The sequence below is a fragment of the Lepidochelys kempii genome, chromosome 1, assembly GCF_965140265.1.
Source record: "Lepidochelys kempii isolate rLepKem1 chromosome 1, rLepKem1.hap2, whole genome shotgun sequence".
Lineage (NCBI taxonomy): Eukaryota > Metazoa > Chordata > Testudines > Cheloniidae > Lepidochelys > Lepidochelys kempii.
In genome coordinates, this window is record NC_133256.1 from 239,805,018 (window position 1) to 239,825,102 (window position 20,085).

The 20,085-nt window shown below is 43.3% G+C and overlaps 1 protein-coding gene across 1 annotated transcript in view; it reads right to left on the bottom strand.

The window, feature by feature from the left end:
• The window catches only part of CACNA1C (calcium voltage-gated channel subunit alpha1 C), a 704,670-nt gene that overhangs the window by 96,150 nt on the left and 588,435 nt on the right, over nt 1-20,085 (bottom strand). The window contains exons 23-30 of the mRNA XM_073320186.1: nt 16,668-16,774; nt 14,680-14,767; nt 14,126-14,233; nt 13,526-13,578; nt 13,272-13,418; nt 11,764-11,965; nt 10,691-10,849; nt 1,392-1,502 (exon numbers count right to left, since the gene is read on the bottom strand). Coding sequence (XP_073176287.1) covers nt 1,392-1,502; nt 10,691-10,849; nt 11,764-11,965; nt 13,272-13,418; nt 13,526-13,578; nt 14,126-14,233; nt 14,680-14,767; nt 16,668-16,774 — 975 coding nt within the window. The remainder of the gene's footprint in view (nt 1-1,391; nt 1,503-10,690; nt 10,850-11,763; nt 11,966-13,271; nt 13,419-13,525; nt 13,579-14,125; nt 14,234-14,679; nt 14,768-16,667; nt 16,775-20,085) is intronic.

Consider the following 20,085-nt stretch of genomic DNA (forward strand, 5'->3'; position numbering starts at 1 on the left):
AGGATCTAAGCAGAAGAATGCTACTAAATGCATGATGTATGTTCCTACACATATAATATGCATATAAGGTTTTTACAAAGTGTTGGACTTAGAAGAATTTCTACAGTAGCATATGTGGCAAAGTCACAAACTTGTAAGCCTACTGCCTACTGAAAGTTACAAGCTCTGCTGGTACAGCCAGTGATGCTTGTAATTTTCACAAGCACTACATTTGAGATCTCTCAAAAGTACCAAGATTTTGAACATAACCCATGAAACTTGTGACCTTCATGACTGCTACCTATAAGAGGATGATGGGAGAAGGGAGAGAGATTCTGGGCTGGCTGAGGGCAGAGACTGTGACTTTCCTCATTCCCTACCTTTTAAAAGGCCTTATAGAAAAAGGTAAGAGAGGGGCTAGAGGTGCTGGGGTAGGAAGTAGAAGAACCAACATAGAGATGATGCTGGAGAGAGATATTGGTTTGAGTGGAGTTTAAGCAGAAAGTTAGTGCACTGCTGAGGGGAAGAAGGATGACAGGTTGGTGAAAGGTGGTGCTTTAACTTTCAATATAATAGACAAGCTTGGTTGTTGGACATGGAGGAGACTGTCACCTTTGTTAATGCCATATTGAGACTTCTTGAAATGTAGCTGAAGCTACACTAAAAAGATGAAGGCCTCAGTTAATTTAAGAGCTGTGTTGGGTTAGCTGGAAGAGCTTGTAAATTACAACTTTGTTTCTGGTATAATTATGTTAGTGGAATGTGTAGCTCCTGTGAACGTAATAATCCCTGGAGACAGGAACTGATGGGGTTTCCAACACTGACAATAAATTATTAAATTCAAAACTAACATTATCCAAACCAGCTCTGTGCTGTAATCCTCACAAAGCACTAGGGTACAAGCCCAATTTGCCAGCCATTTTGATGAGCAGACTGATAACTGACCTGTGAGTAGATCAATTAGAATATTTTTTCCAAAACCCAAAGAAAAATTTCCAAGTACCATAAATCAAAATGAATCATATTTGATTAACTTCACTTTTCTTTTGTGGCCTCGGGACTAATCAGGAGATGTTTCAGGCTATAAAATTTGTTTTGGGAAAGTTAGAGAGAGCATTAGACCAGCATTCAATATGGAAATCAGGCAGTAGCCTTAACTGTAGAGTAACTACGATGACTTCATAATAACGAAGGAGCAGGATCTTCCTCTCCTAAAAGACACTGCTCTTTTTACGTGTCTACTCTCTACCTGAGAAAAGCTCTTCCAAACACAGGGTGAGACTCCAATCCAGAGAGTAACTGCCCAGTTTAGCTACTGGGTGGTGACTGCGGGGGTGGGGTAGGGTTATTACATATTTTCTCTTCACTTCCACCACACACAGGAAGAGAAATTCCCAATCTACAACACCTACCTTGGGTTTGAAGGCAATTAGTTTCAGAACCATCTCGACGGTGAAGAGACCCGTGAAGAGCATGTTGAGGATATTCATGGCTTGTTTGAAGGGACAGCTCTGACCATAGTGCTGAAAAAAAAGCATCCCAGAAGCATTGTGAAGAATGGGTTGTTTGGATATATAGGGTTTCATCCCCCACTTAAAGAGGACTGTCTATATTTTTTCAGGTTTATGCCTCCTCTCTCCTTAAATTCATTCACAGCAATAACTTTCCTTCAGTCGAGGAAGACTGGATATGGATCTCTTTAGGATTAGTTCGTGTCTGTAACACAGGAATTGTCATACTAGACCAAACCAGCAGTCCATATGGTCTAGTAATCTGTTCCTAACAATTGCCAATATGAGAAGCTTCACAGGAACTTGACAGAAATGGCATAATAGGCAATTATGAAAGAACCTGCTCATACAGGAAGGTTCTTCTTAACTCTGGTCCCAGTTCAACAAAATACTTATGCATGTACTTAAATGCTTTGCTGACTAGGGATGGATTTAAGGATATGTTCAAATGCTTTGCTAAATTGGGGCTCCACACGTTAATGGTTGGCTTATGCTTTGAAGCATAAGGATTTAAATTCCTAATTTTTTAATTCCTATCTAATGTACTTATGGATACATATAAGCATCCAATCATTTTTTAACCTTACTTACCTCTTTGTTCCAATGACACCTTGTGAATTCCACAGGTAAATTATATGTTGGCTAAAAACAGTATTTCCTTTGATCAGTTTTAAATTTGTTGCATTTCGTTTCATTAAATGTGCCCTTGTTCTTGTATTCTGAGGAAGTGTAAATAGGAGCACCCAGTTTACCTTCTCAAGACCATTCATTATTGTGCACCCCTCTAGCATGTCCCCTCTCTATAGCAATCGGTCTCAATCTCAACAATCTGCCCTCACATGCAAGTATTTCTATACACCTAATAATTTCTGTCATCTGTCTCTGGACATCTTCTTTTTTGAGATGGGGGTTAGCAGAACTGAACACAGTATTCCAGTAGAGAATGCATTATTGATTTACATAAGGACATAATTACATTTGCAATATTATTTCCTACCCCAGTCTTTCCTAACATCTTGTTTACTTTTTTGACTGCTGCTGCATACTTCACAGCAGTTTCATTAAACTGTCCACAATGATGCCAAGTCTTGCTCCTGAGTAATTACCGTTAATTCAGAATCCAACAATCTACATAAGTAGTTCAAATTATTCTTTCCAATGTGCATTACCTTGCATTTGTCAACTATGAATTATATCTGAACTCATGTTGCCCATTCACTTAGCTTTATTAGGATCCTATGAAGTTACTCCCAGTCTTCTCTAGTCTTGAATAACCCACATAATGTATCTACTGCAAAATTTTCCATCTCACTGTTCATCCTCTTTACCAGATCATTAAAGGTGGGGCTAGTCCTAAGTGGAGCACAGAATCTGGTCCAAGATGTGAATATAGCTGGACTGCTTGGTAATAGTGACCATAATATAATTACATTTAATATCCCTGTGGCAGGAAAAAGACCACAGAGGCCCAAAACTGTAGAATTTAATTTCAAAAAGGGGAACTACACAAAAATGAGGAGGTTAGTTAAACAGAAATTAAAGGATACGGTGCCAAAAGTGAAATCTCTGCAAGCTGCATGGAAACTTTTAAAAGACAACATAATAGAGGCTCAACTTAAATGTATACCCCAAATTTAAAAACATAGTAAGAGAACCAAAAAAGAGCCATTGTGGCTAAACAACAAAGTAAAAGAAGCAGTGAGAGGCAAAAAGGCATCCTTTAAAAAGTGGAAGTTAAATCCTAGTGAGGAAAATAGAAAGGAGCATAAACACTGGCAAATGAAATGTAAAAATACAGTTAGGAAGGCCAAAAAAGAATTTGAGGAACAGTTAGCCAAAGACTCAAAAAATAATGGCAATTTTTTTTTACAGTACATCACAAGCAGGAAGCCTGCTAAACAACCAGTGGGGCCACTGGACGATCGAGGTGCTAAAGGAGCACTCAAGGATGATAAAGCCATTGCGGAGAAACTAAATGAATTCTTTGCATCAGTCTTCATGGCTGAGGATGTGAAAGAGATTCCCAAACCTGAGCCATTCTTTTCAGGTGACAGATCTGAGGAACTGTCCCAGATTGAGGTATCATTAGAGGAGGTTTTGGAACAAATTGATAAATTAAACAGCAATAAGTCACCAGGACCAAATGGTATTTACCCAAGAGTTCTGATGGAACTCAAATGTGAAATTGCAGAACTGCTAACTGTAGTCTGTAACCTATCATTTAAAGCAGCTTCTGTACCAGATGACTGGAGGATAGTTAATGTGACGCCAATTTTTAAAAAGGGCTCCAGAGTTGATCCTGGCAATTACAGGCCTGTAAACCTGACTTCAGTACCTGGCAAACTGGTTGAAACTTTTATAAAGAAGGTTTCAGAGTAGCAATATTGTCAGACATATAGATGAACATAATTTGTTGAGGAAGAGCCAGCATGGTTTTAGTAAAGGGTATTATGCCTCACCTATCTACTAGAATTCTCTGAGTGGGTCAACAAGCATGCGGACTAAGGGGATCCAGTGGATATAGTGCAATTAGATTTTCAGAAAGCCTTTGACAAGGTCCCTCACCAAAGGCTCTTATGCAAAGTAAGCTGCCATGGGATAAGACAGAAGGTGCTCTCATGGATTGGTAACTGGTTAAAAGATAGGAAACAAAGGGTAGGTATAAATGGTCAGTTTTCAGAATGGAGAGAGGTAAATAGTGGTGTCCCCCAGGGGTCTGTTCTGGGATCAGTCCTATTCAACATATTCATAAATGATTTGGAAAAAGAGGTAAACAGTGAGGTGGCAAAATTTGCCGATGATACAAAATTACTAAAGATAGTTAAGACTCAGGCAGACTGCAAAGAGCTACAAAAAGATCTCTCAAAATTGGGTGACTGGGCAACAAAATGGCAGATGAAATTTAATGTTTATAAATGCAAAGTAATGCATATAGAAAAGCATAATCCCAACTATACATATAAAATGATGGGGTCTAAATTACCTGTTACCACTCAAGAAAGAGATCTTGCAGTCATTGTGGATAGTTCACTGAAAACATCCACTTAATGTGCAGCAGCAGTCAAAAAAGCAAACAGAATGCTGGGAAAAATTAAGAAAGGGATAGATAATCGGACAGAAAATATCATGTTACCTCTATATAAATCCATGGTATGCCCACATCTTGAATACTGTGTGCAGATGTGGTCGCCCCATCTCAAAAAAGATATATTGGAATAGGAAAAGGTTCAGAAAAGGGCAACAAAAATGATTAGGGGTATGGAACGGCTTCCGTATGAGCAGAGATTAATAAGACTGGGACTTTTTAGCTTGGAAAAAAAACAGCTAAGGGGAGATATGATTGAGGTCTATAAAATCATGACTGGTATAGAGAAAGTAGATAAGGAAGTGTTGTTTACTACTTCTTATAACACAAGAACTAGGGGTCACCAAATGAAATTAATAGGCAGCAGGGTTTAAAACAAATAAAAGGAAGTATTTCTTCACACAACCTGTGGAACTTCTTGCCAGAGGATGTTGTGAAGGCCAAGATCATAACAGGGTTCAAAAAATAACTAAATTCATGGAGGATAGGTTCATCAATGGCTACTAGCCAGGGTGGGTAGGAATGATGTCCCTAGCCTCTGTTTGCCAGAAGCTGGGAATAAGCGACAGGGGATGAATCACTTGATGATTACCTGTTCTGTTCATTCCCTCTGGGGCACCTGGCACTGGCCACTGTTGGAAGACAGGATACTGGGCTAGATGGATCTTTGGTCTGACCCAGTAGGACCATTCTTATGTTCTTAGTAGTGCTGCCCATTGTTAAGGTTGCTGGCACGTCCCATTATAAGACCCTGTTTTCAGTTGCTTATAAGACTTGGCTAAACTTTAACCATTTGGGCTGAAACTTTCCATGCTGGGTATCTGGCTCAGGCTGAATTATTTGGAAATTTTTTAGTCCAAAGCAGTTCAGCTCATCTGAGACCAAGACTAGAGAAAAATATGCTGTTCTACCCATTAAAAAAAATTCTGGTGACCTTTTATTTGAAAAGCTCTAGTATCTCTCCCTGCTTTGGGGAAGGGACTTGCAATTTTTGTGGGGGGAGGGTTGTCTGTGTGTGGCTTTCATCAAAGATGTGCCTTTTGGTGTCCCTGTGAAAATCTGCCCAAATTTGGCTAAGCTATAAGTCTTTGAAAAATTGCAGTTTGCACATGCTCAGCAGAGATTTCTTTGATTTTTAGCATCTAGAATGTCAAAGATTTCATCCTCAGTTAAGATGCTCCATCTCTTCGTCACCTAGTGCTGACCAGACTGTTCATGCACCATCCAAACAGAGCAACTAAACATGCTCCAACTCAGGGCTGGGGAGAGGGAGAGTGAAACTGGACTCTGGTTACGTCTACACAGCAAAGAAAAACCCATGGCTGGCCTGTGTCAGCCGACTTGGGTTCGTGCTGTGGGGCTGTTTCATTGCTCTGTAGACTTCTGGGCTTGGACTGCAGCCTTGAACTCTGGGACCCTCTCATCCCACAGTGTCCTAGAGCCCAGGCTCCAGCCCGAGCTCGGAAGTCTACACAGCAATACAACAGCTCCACAACCCAAACCCTGTGAGCCTGAATCGGCTGGCATGGGCCAGCCGTGGGAGTCTATTTGCTGTGTAGACATAACCTCTGTGTGACTGCTGATCCCAGCCCTTCTGGGCTGGGGTGGGGCTGTGCTGAGAGCAGGAAGTCTATCTATTCTGTGCTCTCAGTGATTCCCCTGCCGGCACCCAGGCAGCATGGAGGAGGAAACTGTCTGATTTGAATGCACACAGACGACAGATCAGAGGGGAGGAAAAGGAATAGATTGGGACAAGGAGTCTGGTGAGCCTGGGACTGGGGGCGAGAAGAGAAACTGGAACTGGTTGGATACGGAGAATGGGACTAGGAACAAATATGGGGGGTGGGAACAGTGCAGCAGGGAGAGAGATCTAACAAGGAGCTGTGGTGCAGGGGAGGAACTTGGACTGGCTAGGCAAAAGGACTGGGACAAGGAACTAGGGTCTAGGGAGAGGGAGACAGAGGCAGGCAACTGGGGAGAGGATGGGGAGACTGAGATTTGATGAGGGGACTGGGACATTGAGCCTGGGAGCCTGTGGAAAAAATCATATGTGATCATGTAATTAAATACTGTACCATAATTAAGGCAGAGAGTTTGTCACGGAGGTCACGGATTCCGTGACTTTCTGTGACCTCCGTGACTTCTACATCGGCAGCAGTTTGAATGTGTGGGAGGGGGCTCAGGGCTAGGGGCAAGGGACTGCGGGGGGGTGCTTACCTTGGGTTGTGGGGCTCCCCGGCTCCCCCTGGCATGGCCTTGCAGCTCCTAGGCGGAGGAGGGGGCAGGGGGCTCCGCCCCCACAGGCCCCACCCCCACAGCTCCCATTGGCTGTGGTTCCTGGCCAATGGGGGCTTTGCAGCCAGGGCTTGTGCTGGGAGCAGCGCATGGAGCCCCCTGACCCCTCCTAGGAGCTGCAGGGTAACGCGGAGCCTAGTAGGGAGCCCCTCCCAGCCCCCTCCCGCCCCCCAGCACCAGCAGGGTCCTGGGCCACATGCAGTTGCCTGCCCCCGCCCTCCTCCAGCACCCACGGTGCCCCCGGACTGTCCCCTGCAGAGCTCCCCAGCCCCCTGCCCAAGTTTTAGCTAGGGGTATATAGTAAAAGTCATGGACAGGACTTCCCTGACTTTTATTAAAAATACCCATGACTAAAATGTAGGCTTAATCATAATGCATACACACAAGGGGGCCCAATTACGGTTGAACAGACAACCTTAATTCTGCCACTTCCCAATACAGAGTGCTTGACTTTGCAACCTTAATAATGCTCTTTTAATGTAGATTTTGTGCGTGTGTAGTTGATGAACATATTAAGCAACGATGGTCCTAGTATGGAACCTGAGGGTATCATACTCGTCTTGTCTACACTGGTGGCTGCATGTGTAGCTACACACTACAGTGAAAATGTGATATATCTTGATTTTAGTAAGGCTTTTGTCACTGTCTCACATGACATTCTCAGAGGCAAACTAGGATCTAGATGAAATCACTATAGGGTGGGTGCAAAACCGGTTGAAAAATAGTACTCAAAGAGTAGTTATCAATAGTTCGATCTCAAATTGGGAGGGTGTGTCTAGTGGGGTTCCACAGGGGTCAGTCCTGGGTCTGCTACTAGTCAATATTTTCATTAATGACTTGGATAATGGAGTGGAGAGTATGTTTATAAAGTCTGGAGATGACACCAAGCTGGGAAGCGTTGCAAGAGCTTTGGAGGATGGGATTAGAATTCAAAATGACCTTGACAATTTGGAGAATTGATCTGAAATCAACAAGATGAAATTCAATAAAGACAAGTGCAAAGTACTTCACTTAGGAAGGAAAAAGCAAAGGCACAACTATAAAATGGGGAATAACTGGGTAGGCAGTAGTATTCCTGAAAAAAATATGGGGCTTATAGTGGATTATACATTGAACGAGAGTCAACAATATGATGCAGTTGCAGAAAAGGTTAATATCATTCTGGGATGTATTAACAGGAGTGTTGTAGGTAAGACATGGGAGGTAATTATCCCACTCTACTTGGCACTGGTGGGGCCTCACTTCTGGGCACTACACTTTAGAACAGATGTGGACAAACTGGATAGAGTCCAGAGGAGAGCAACAAAAATGATGGAAGGTTTAGAAAACCTGACCTAGGAGGAAAGGTGAAAAAACTGGGTATGTTTAGTTTTGAGAAAAGAAGACTGTGGGAGATCCTGATAACAATCTTCAAATGTGTTTAGGGCTGTTATAAAAAGGACTGATCAGTTGTTCTCCGTGTCCACTGAAAGTAGGATAAGAAGTAATGGGCTTAAACTGCAGCAAGGGAGATTTAGGTTAGATATAAGAAAAAACTTTCTCACTGTAAGGGTAGTTAAGCTCTGGAATAGGCTTCCAAGTGGGATGGTGGAATCTTCATCATTGGAGATTTTTAAGAACAGATTGGACAAACATCTGTTAGGGGGATGGTCTAGGCTTACTTGGTCCTGCCTCGGTGCAGGGAGCTGGACTTGATGACTTTTCAAGGTCCTTTCCAGCCCAGCAATTCTATGATTCTATGAAAACTAGTCTGTATCCACACTATGGTGTGTAGCTACAGGTGGCAGTGAAAGGCTCTGGTAGCATGGAGGCAGCAGGGAAGGGCTCTGCCAACACTGCTAAAAATAGCAACATAGATGTGGGAGGCACTGCTTGGGGGGTGTCAAGAGCTGGGTAGGGTATGTATCCTAAGGTTCTGGCATGTCTTTACTCCACTCACCTAAGCAGTGCCTCACTGTCTACACTGTTATTTCTACCCATGCTAGGGAGGTAGCTGATGTATGTACTCTATACACAATTGACCATTTATTCCTGGTCTTTGTTTTCTGTCTCTTAGTTAGTTACTGATCCATGACAGTATTATATCTCTCACTACATCACTAATTAGTTTCCTTGTCTGGCATTGCTTCCAGAAGCTTTGCTTCTGAACACAGCAAGTCTCCAGGAAGGAAAGGAAGCAGTCCTAATAGGCTGCAGGTCTGCTACAACACTTCATTCTTTGAGACAAATTCAGCCCTTAATTGTATGTGCCTGACTCTCATTGCCATAAATACACATCAAAGGATAGAATTTGAACCTATTGGCTGAGTTTTCAAATGCATCCTCTGCAAATATACGCACTTAATTACCTGACCTGCACGAACAAATGCAAGTTTGCACACAACGTGTAGTTGACAAAATGGGCAATAACTGAGTTGTGAAGTAGCGTAGGTGCAAAACCTAAAACTGCACCCATGATGTAGAAGACTGGGATGAAGCCCCTTTGAATATGTGGCCATCAATGTAGTATTTGGTGTGTTCTCATGGTGAATTCAAATGACCTAGTCTTCATTCAGCAATATAAGAACAGATACAGAGTAAAGATGATACTAGTGATTTTTTCCCTTCCATTTCCACCCCTCTTTCTTTTCTTCCCCAGATATTTGTCCTCTCTTTCCAATCAGGAAAGGGGTGAGATGCAAAGTTCAGATCTTGGTGCTGGCCCTTCCTGGAGTTATAGGGGGTATTTATATCTGAGGTATTGGTTCAGGCCTACTTCTGCTTCTACTTTTGTCCATGGCTTGTGAATTCATTTGTTCTTTGGATTGCCATTTAATTGGACTGTGACTTCGCTGTGTTTTCTTTTTTAATTGAGGATAAACAGAATTAAGTTATTGGTGCTGTGACAAAGCTCTGTCCTTGTCTCCGTGGGTCCCGTGTTTCCTGGTGGATTTCGCTAGCCTCAGAGGCTCACTGTGACCCTCCACGTAGCCCTTCTCTCTCTAGAGGCAAGGGTCACAGCCTACTGAGCCACTTTCATCATAAGCCAGCAAGGGAGGTGAGGAGAAGCTACCCTCCCTTGCACAGTCTCTATTGTCTCCCAGTCTTAGTGATTAACTGAGGGGCAAAGGGTGGAGCCCAGGCCCACCCTCTACTCCGGGCTCCAGCTCAGGGACCCTAATAGTATCAGCTATGGTAGCTGACTTTTTAGAAACAGGACACGTACAATTCCCTGGGCCACTTCCCCACAGCAGCCCCCACTTCCTCAAGATCTACTTCACCCTTACCTCAGGGCCTCTTTCCTTGTGACTGATATGGTTTGTACTGGTCAGTCTCTCCAATAGCATGACTTCCTCCTACAGCTCCTGACATTTGCGCCCACCTGACTAACTGGGAGGCTTTTAACTAGTTTTGGCCTGATTGGCTTCAGGTGTCCCAATTAACCCAGCTGTCCTCCCTGCCTTCTGGAAAGATCTTAATTGGCCCCAGGTGTCTTAACTGACCTGGAGCAGCGGCCATTTGCTTATCCTGGTAACAGGGATTGTTTAGCCTGTGGCTAATGTATCTGTCTCCCATTACTTTACTATAGCCATCTGGCCTTCCCCCGTCACAGTGCCCTCTTGGAAAGAGGAGGAGAGCCAGATTCATGGTTTCAGTGTTTTTTCACCAGGAATGAATTTGGCCCAATGTCATTAACAAACAAGAGAATCAGGTCTCTTCTTCTCACCCCAGAGGAGTTATAGGTTGGGGAGCAACTTAAAGCCCTGCCAGACTCCCACATCCTCCCAGCTGAAGGGCTGCCCACCCACACACCTATGGTGCTTTCTGATCTCTGACTTACCTGCATGGCCAGGCAGATGGTGTTCAGCAGGATGAGAACGAACATCAGGTACTCAAAATAGGTGGAATTCACCACATACCACACTTTGTATTGGTATTGGTTCTTAGGGATGTACCTCCGCAGGGGGCGGGCCTTCAGGGCATACTCAACACATTGGCGCTATTAAAGAGAAAGGAGAGATTAAAAAAATAAGCAAAAATAACAAGGAGTCCTTGTGGAACCTTAGAGACTAACAAATTTATTTGTGCATAAGCTTCCATGGGTTAGAATCCACTTCATCAGATGCATGGAGTGAAAATACAGGAGCAGGTATAAATACATGAAAGGATGGGGGTTGCTTTATCAAGTGTGAGGTCAGTCTAATGACCTAAATCAATTAACAGCAGGATACCAAGGGAGGAAAAATAACTTTTGAAGTGGTAAGTGAGTGGCCTATTACAGACAGTTGACAAGAAGGTGTGAGTAACAGTAGGGAGAAATTAGTATTGGGGAAATTAAGTTTATCAACTGTCTGTAATTGGCCACTCTCTTACCACTTCAGAAGTTACTTTCCCTCCCTTGGTATCCTGCTGTTAATTGATTTAGCTTGTTAGACTGACCTCACACTTGGTAAAGCAACCCCCATCCTTTCATGTATATATACCTGCTCCTGTATTTTCACTCCATGCATCTGATAGGTGGGTTGCCTCAGGTGTAAAACATTAATACATTTCAATGACAATTTTTTTTGGTATGGAATTTCTTTTAGATCACAATGTAAATAAATAAATTCTACTTACTGGAGCCTCCATCTGTACTTCCTGTGGGCCAAATTCTGCCCTCAATTACACTCATGCAACCCCAATGAAGTCAGTGTAGTTGCACGGGTGTTACAGCAGAATTTGGCTCTATGTATGGGCCTTTAAGAAGAAATTCTTTTACCTGGTTCTTGAATGATGACAAATAGAGACAGCACAGTGCTTTATCCCTTTGATAGCCCTCATATGTTCCACTCCGGCCGTATTTTTAGCCCTTGAGTATTTCCTTTGGGTAGTATTTCATGCCTTTGGTTGCACTATGCAGCCATAAGTTACCTGGTTCTTGTCCAGCTCACAGTTCTTGTATTCCTGCTCTCCTTGTTCCTGAAATGTGACAATGACGAAACCAACGAAGATGTTCATCATGAAGAAAGCAATGATGATGATATAGATAATGAAGAAAATGGAGATCTCCACCCTGTGGTTATAGATGGGTCCCACGTCCTCCATGTGAGAATCAATGGATTTGTACAGTAGCCTAAAAGTGAAGAGAAACCCAATGCAGACACTTAGAAAAATTCCAACATAATTGTCTCATAACACCCCATTGGGCTATGTAAGTAAGATGGTGGGAGTCTAAGTTTTAGCTATTTTCTTCTAATTTTATCAATATCGAAAAATGACTTAGTTTTATACAGGAACAAGACACACACTAAACCTCCTGATCTGACTCCCAAACTTTTGTGAAAGTTCAGATCTAGATCTTAATTTATCTGTTCAACTCTGCTGTGGGTTCAGGGCTTTCTGTACTTTAGTCCTTTAAAAGGTTAAAATAGAAGATCTGTCCCTTCATTTAATATAGTTCAGATAAAGAAGGAACAGTCCAATTTGTTGGGAACTTGGTCCTAGTTTGGGGCTGTTCACAGGAGTTCTGAAAGGAAGCATGATCTTGGCACTTTAAACTATTTGAAGTCATGCTGGCACCAACAAGAGGAAGCTCTTGAGCCTGGCTAGCATGGACAGGGTAAGGTCATGAGACAGCTCATGCCTGAGTCACCCTGATGGAATGGTACTGAGGGAGATGCCGGGCCCCCCTGGCACAGACAGGATGGCACTGTGAGACATCTCGTGTCTCACCAGCATGGACAGGCCTGTGTTGTTGCATTTCACACCAGCCTGACAATGGTGGCATGGCCCTGTGAAAAAGCTCACCATTTTCCGTAACTATTGATAACGTGCCTCACATGCAGTTCACAGCACAGATAAAGTATGGCATGGCCGGGAGCTATTATACACATAGTATTCTACAATACCAAGCATTTGGTACTGCACATCTAACTGGAACTGTCAAAATGGGAACAACTGCTTTCACTTGGTTGAAAGAATAATAATGTTAATATTAATCAGTAGTAATCAAAATATTAATATTGCTTCTACTACTCATCAGTATTTGCTGAGAACTGAAAGTGTGAAAGGGGCAATAGGCCTGGCACCAAGGAGCTTACAATCTTCATATACAGAAATACTAATGCTGCTACGACTTCTCCTCTGCATTTTTCTATCGCCTTCCTTTAAAGATACCAAAACACTTTACAAACACTAATTAAGCCTCATAACTCTGCTGAGTGGATGATAAGGGATATTATAGAAATCACTTCACCCACCTCTGAAATGTAGCCACCTCTGGGCTGGGGTGCGGCAGCTGTTAAGCAACACTGCACGAAAATTTAGACGAGGGAAGATTAATGGTTAGATTTAGATTTTCCCTAAAAAGAAATGAATGGGGAAGTTGCACTGCTCCCCATCATCAAGCCTTTTGACCCCCTGATCAGCTGTGCACTCACTCTGGCCAGCCCTCAAAGGTTGAAACAGTGAAGAGTGCCATCATGGCAGTCAAGACGTTGTCAAAGTCAAACTTGCTGTTCTCCCAATTGCGGGGCTGGATCATTGGGTGTGTGACCTCTCCGTCTTTGTACGAAATGTAATGCCCCCTGTTGTTGGACGGCAGAAGGAAAACAAGAGAGATTTTCAGTTTCCAAGTTAGATCCAGTTAGAGCAGAGCTGAGAAATGCAGCTGCCTGGGAAAGGCCAGACTTACCTGCATTCTGCTTCTGTTTGCTTGGAGCTATCGCTGCAGCTATACAGTTTGCCCTAGGTGAGAATGAGAGAAGAAGAGTAAAGTCTCCCTTCATTATGGTTGATCGGTGTAGCAAGGAGACTGCACTTTCTCTTTGCTTAACTGACTATGAGTCTCCATGAAGAGCTGAGTAACAACTGGTGTCAGGAGGATGGAGTATAAAAGGAGAAACCATAGGGAAAGGACAGAAGGAACATTCAGCATTCATCTGGAGTACAAGACATGGATGTGGACATTCCCCGAGAAAAGCCGCACTGCTATTGATGTTATGCCACAAACTTATGGGAGAGGGTGGCAAAGTGCTGCTTCTGGTGCTTATGACCTGAGGTTTAATGAGTCACCTTTGTGACACGCCTGGTCTTGTGTCCTCGGAACTTGGCTAATGGGAGCCTGGGAGATTACTGCTTAACCCAGGCCTCCTATCTGACAGTACTGAGGATGGTTTCTGCTCCATGCAAAACTCCATTTCCCCTTCCCCTACACTGCTCCACGGTACTCCCCCCCGCTGCCAGAGAAGATGATTCAGTGGGATGGATAAATGAATGGACTCAATGGTTTTACCTTGAACAACTGAACTCCAATGCAGGCAAACATGAACTGCAGCAAAGTGGTGACGATCACAATATTTCCGATGGTTCTGATGGCTACAAATACACACTGGACCACGTGCTGAAAAGGAAAGACAGGGGCAAGAGTAACTGGAGGGACCATCCCGAGCTGCTGTTGCTATGAGAGAAGCCCAAGGATTCAGCAAAAATATAAGAAACCCAGTTTACAAGCTTCATAAAGTGGTGTCTCAGGAAAGGAAGAAAAGACTCCCTGGACTGTGAGCTGTAGTCTTGTGAGCAGGCAGAAAAGTGTAGAAAAGATCAGAACTCAGCTATATGAATACCCTTCCTGGTCAGGTGAAGGGACCTGGCTGATAGAGAGAAGGCAAGAAACACAGCCCACCTATCTGCAAACCAACCTAAAGCTAGTGCATTAGGCCCTCCAACCTTGTCAGTGATCCTTTAAACACTACTCGAGCAGTGTGAAAAGGCTGGTACTTCTTGACTGAAGTAACCTGGGTTTCTAGCCTTGAGAACAACAATGCTGGGGATCAGGATTTCTCTAACCTTTAGTCCCTTGGCTCTGTTGATGGCCCTCAGCGGTCTGAGCACTCGCAGGACACGTAAGATCTTCACTACATTGATGGCACTGGACCTGGAAGAGAGTAGTAGTACATTAGCTTTTACAGTAACAATAGGAAGTGACCTACCTGAGGGGACAGATGGATTCTGGAGTTTCACCAACAATTTCCCATTTGTAAATACTGTAAGAAATCCAGGGCCGCCGAAAACTTCAGAGTCATCCCTTTGCTGCATGCCATGCCACTGAAAGCATCAAGGTGGCAACAGGGGTAGAATTTGGTACCTTCTGCGTCAAAGGCATAGGCTACTTCAATTTTGGCTAAAGAAGAATCTCCATTAGCTGTTGGTAGCATAGGGTTTATGACAGATTATCATAGTGTGATTTAGTATACTAGAGGGCAGTGGTGCACGTGCGCACACACACAAGCAAGTTCCTTACACATCATTTCATTTGAACCGCGACCTTGCTTTGAATAAATATATAATTCAGAGACATCAAGAATGGTAGATACTCTCCTCAGAATACATCTAGTTTTTTAAAATGTAACTTTAGCCCTGTTTCAGAACTTTCTGTGAAAGGAAGGAGCTTTTAGGAGGCACTTCAGAAAGCACTGAGATAGGTTGGGAAGCTACCCTACTGATGGGCCCTGCCTCTTGATCAGAGTCCAAGGGTACATCCCACTAGCGTTAGCTATATCCATTGTATTCACAAAACGATCAGAACACAGGGAGGGCTCTCTCGAACAGGACAAGCTGCCAAATACACGACGGATGTGCAATGGAAAACGGTGCCAAGATGCAATCACCGCAAGACATTTTAAGATGAGGGCACAAAGAAGCACACCACTGAAATTCTAACAGAAGAAAGGAGTACATCAGTTAATTCCTGGTGTCTCATGAATTTAAAGGTTCCTCATACAATCTGGGGCTCGACTTGGCAAGGTGCTGAGCATTTGGGTTCTGATCCAGCAAAACATTTAAGCATGAACTAACCTTTAAGCAGATGAATTGTCCCCTTGAATTCAGTGGGACTACTCATGTGCTTAACTTTAAGCGTGTGGATGAGTGCTCTGCTACATCTAGGGCAGAGTGCTGAGTCAGCACCGTGCAGGAGTGAGCCCCTCATGAAGAATCCCTCCTGCAGTTGTATGGTGTAAGGCCCCTGCCTACAGCTTTTGGGAACATTCTCCTTTTGCTAGCATATGAAGAGCCTGAACAAGCTCTTCAAGGGCTGCAGATAATCACCAAAATGAGCACTGCATAGTTATTAAGAAGCTGATAGAAAACCCACTGAAGTCAAAGGGAATGTTTCTGTCGACTTCAATGGGCTTTGGGTCAGGCCCTAAGGAAGCTGTTATTCGCATAATAGGAACAAGGAAGAGTTGCTTCAGGATCAGCTGGGTTCTTGTTATATAGGAATTACCCTGGCTTCTAACAGAACCAAGTGGTTCCATACGCTTGGTAACGTTTATGGAAGGAGTGTTTGGGTAACAACAACAACTTTATAATTTTTTTGCAGGATTCTCCCTAGGCTCTCAAAGTGCCCTGCAAGCATTCCTTAAGGAAGAGCACCTCTGTGAAGTAGATCTATATTACCCCATTTTACAGAAGGAGTCACTGAGGGTGGTATATGTGAGAGCCCAAGAGTTTCATGACTCCCAGTTCCTTATCTTAACCACTGGATTACACTCTTCTCTTTCATTTGCTATCTCCAATATCTCCTGCTCCAGGTCATTACCGACAGACAGCATGACCCAATTCATATTGAGCCTTATATGTTAGTATAAGCTACTTGCTGAATGAGTCTGGAAAACAATTCTGAGGCTTCAAGAAGACTGTTGTTGTTCAGGGGAGTGTAAAAAATAAAAAAATCTTGTACAGACAAGCCAACATAACCCATCTAGTACCTCCCCTCCCCCTCCCGTCCTCCCAACAGACCAGTAAAATATCTCAGTCAAGAATGGCTCACTCACTGGATCCCAAAGGAGATGAGAGACACGCTGACCACCAGCAAGTCTAGGATGTTGAAGTAGTTCCTGCAGAAGGAGCCTTTGTGGAGGAAAGCTCCATATGCGGTCATCTGCGAGGAGGCACATGGAGACACAAACAAACTTTGCCATTAGCAGCTATTCGGGGACCATCTCTCAGACCAAGTCCAACTTGTGGTGCTCAAGGTGTATATATTAAGGAAGGGCAATATTTTTAATGCAGCAGTCATTTTACCTCTAAACCCCAGTGGACAGGTTGGGTCCCAGTGGAAAGAAAATGAAGTGGGAGACAGGGTAAAATAACTATCATGAGAATATATGAGGAAAAGTTTCAAGCCAGTGTCTAGCCCATCTGGGGAGCGAGTGCTCATTTGGGGCCATCAGTAATTCTTCCTTAGAATTAGAGCATACAGAGAACATAAAGTTCACTTAGAAATAGCAAAGCAACACAGTGAATATTTGCAAAAACAACTCTTTGCAACCAAATGCCTTCCCCTTTATCTTTAATAGCAAGGCACTTATGACTAAGATGCCTGCATTTTATAAAGGTTTCCAGGACTAGGCTGAATAAAAATATTACATAAAAAGGGACTGTTTCTTGGGATATTTTCCCGGGCAATACCATCTGGAGTGGACAGCTGAGACCTCCTCCCTCTGAGTGAGAACAACAACTGAATCACTTGGGGATTTTATGATTTAGGCCAGGGCTGAAACAATAGGCAGAATTCCCTTTTTATTTGATTCATTCCCTAGATTCAGAAACTCAATCCCGTGTCCTCTCTACTTGCTTTCCCTCAAGTTCAGCCCCAGTTTGGTCCCTGTAATTTTGTTCAAGAAATGAAACATGTATATTTCCCCTCTCTTCCCTCTGTTCCTTTCTCACAAATCCTAAGGAAAGATTCCATGGGACAATGTGACTAAAGCTTCTGTAGTGGGAGAACAGTCAGCAGGAGCACCTTCCACTCTTGGAACATTAAAATTCCACTTCTGGTATGAGGGATTCCCTGCCCCAGAAGGTGTATTCTATTGAATAACAATGAGATTCTCAGAAAAAAAAGTTCCCTTTCTGTGGGACAGGTGGAATTTTCCAGCTTTGGAATTGTATTTATTGAGTGTAAATACAGATGGGTCTGAACAAAACTCCAGGCCTAAAAACCTCTGAACTTTGGGATGTCCAGAAGTTTTTAGACCTGGAGTTTTGGTTCAGACCCATCTCTCTCTATTTACATTGTCAATAAATAGTTCTGGAGCCTTAGAATTCCCTCTGTCCCACAGAAAGGGAGCATCCTTTTGGGAAAGTTCAGACCCTGATTTGAATTTTATGGGCAAGACCCATCTCAAAACACAACTAGATGAGACTAGCATTGCAGTTTCTGAAAGTGATTAGCTTTAACCAGGCTGCTCAAAGCAGGAGAAGAACAATCAGAGGCTAAGTCCAGTTGGATTGTGAAGGATACACAAACTTATATGGATTCTCTGGTTCCTGCTATTAGTCCAGATAGTGTACTTCCTGGCAGTTTCCAGCCCTGGCTATCCATGGCAATTCCAGTCAAAGGAGTGCTGAAGACAGCATGATATAGTGCATGACTTTATTTACCAAACATCCATGGCATTAGGAACTGCCTACCAATCAATCAGTCAGACAGAACTCAGAAGGGAAGGAAGTATAAACTCTGGCCTCAATTTAGAATTTATACTTATGGACACATTTGACTGGGGGAAGGGAGGGTTCTTGCCATGACAAAGGTGGTAAAGATGCCCTTTACTGCTTGTATTTTGTATGGCAATCTTGAAAGAAAGAAGACACCATTGAAATCAGGGTGGGACGCTCTGCTGGGTTTCAGTACTGTATGAACAGTGGTTCTTTACCGCCTGTTGGAAGATTTCACTATATTCAGGGAAGATACTTAAAGAGTGTATAATCCAGGGTCTGCTTTCCACCTGTGGCACTGACCAAAACAACTGCAATACCATTTTAAAGAAGAATTATAGTGATTGCTTATACAGCACTTTATATGTTCAAAACATTGTACAGACATTAATTAATTAACGGTCATCACAACACTGTGAGGTAGGGAAGTGTTATCGGCCCCATATTACAAATTCTCCACTGTTTTGAGCTTTGTACGGTCATTTGTGCTTGTCCAGTCAAGGCAACTCTTTACACCTACTTGGTGCTCATGTAAAAGACTGTACAAGATGCAAGACAGTGGAGAAACAGGCCCTGAGAGATTAAGTGACTTGTCTTAAAGTCAAACTACGGGACACTAGCAGAGACAGGATTAGAACTCAGGATTTCCTAACTCCTAACCCTGTGCTCAGTCCCTGCTCGCCTATCAGTTACACCTGGAAAAAGCCCAGGGTTGAAATCCTGGTTCCACTGAATTTAACAAGAGTTTTGCCATTGACTTCAATGGAACCAGGATTGAATCCCAGAAATAGTTACTAGAAGGTTTACTCCTCCAGGGGAAAACAGACCACTCTGCTAGTTTTGTTAGATAAAACGTTGGGACTTGATCCCACTCCCACTGAAGTCAATTAAAGCTTTGCCATTCATATCAGTGGGAGCGGGACTGGGCCACTGGTGGTATACTACCATCAAGTCAAATGCTCTTGTACAGAGAGCTAAAGATTGGACTAAACTTATATTTAATGTTGCTGCTTTCCTTTTTAACATGTTATTTTTTGTGGGTGATAGATTTAATGGGCACACACACTGCATGCAGCAGCACAACAAAAAGTGTGAGCCTCTTTGGACAGCACTGTGGTTTTGGTGCTTTGAAGCCAAACAGACAAGCCCAGTTCCTAACATTCAGGGAGCATCCTGCCCTTCCAGTGTTCATTTGGATATTGTATTAGCTGTCTGAATTATGAGATCTCAGCAGCTCCAAGGAGAACGCTGCCATCTGCTAGCGCTTAAAACCAGTTCACTGAGTAAAAAGCAAGCTGCCAACTGAACCCTGCATCTAGAGAGCCAGGACATTGCTTGATTACTGTTATTTAAAATATTAGTTTTTGGGAAAATGAGAATTAAGACAGAGGCAACAGATTTTTATTTTCTTCATTGCCAAACTATTCTCCTGTTCCATTTCCTTGTGGCCAGGGTGTTCCCCTGAAAAATCAGAAGGGGGTATTGAGCCAGGCAGCTTCAGTCTCTGGATCAGAGATTTTCAACTACCAGTACCCGTTCCAGTTATGGGCCTTCATTCTTTAGTGACTGGTATTCTAGGCTCCTCCTCCAGACCTTAACAATGAGCTTCTCTGCTGGGCCCCTATGGAATTCTGTTGTTTGTCTCCCATTGAGTCACAAGGGACTTCTGGCTGCTACAAACTTCAGTCTCATGATGGTGTAGAACTCAGAGCTTCACTTTAGGTTTTGGCATGCCAAACTGTGTGAGGGAGC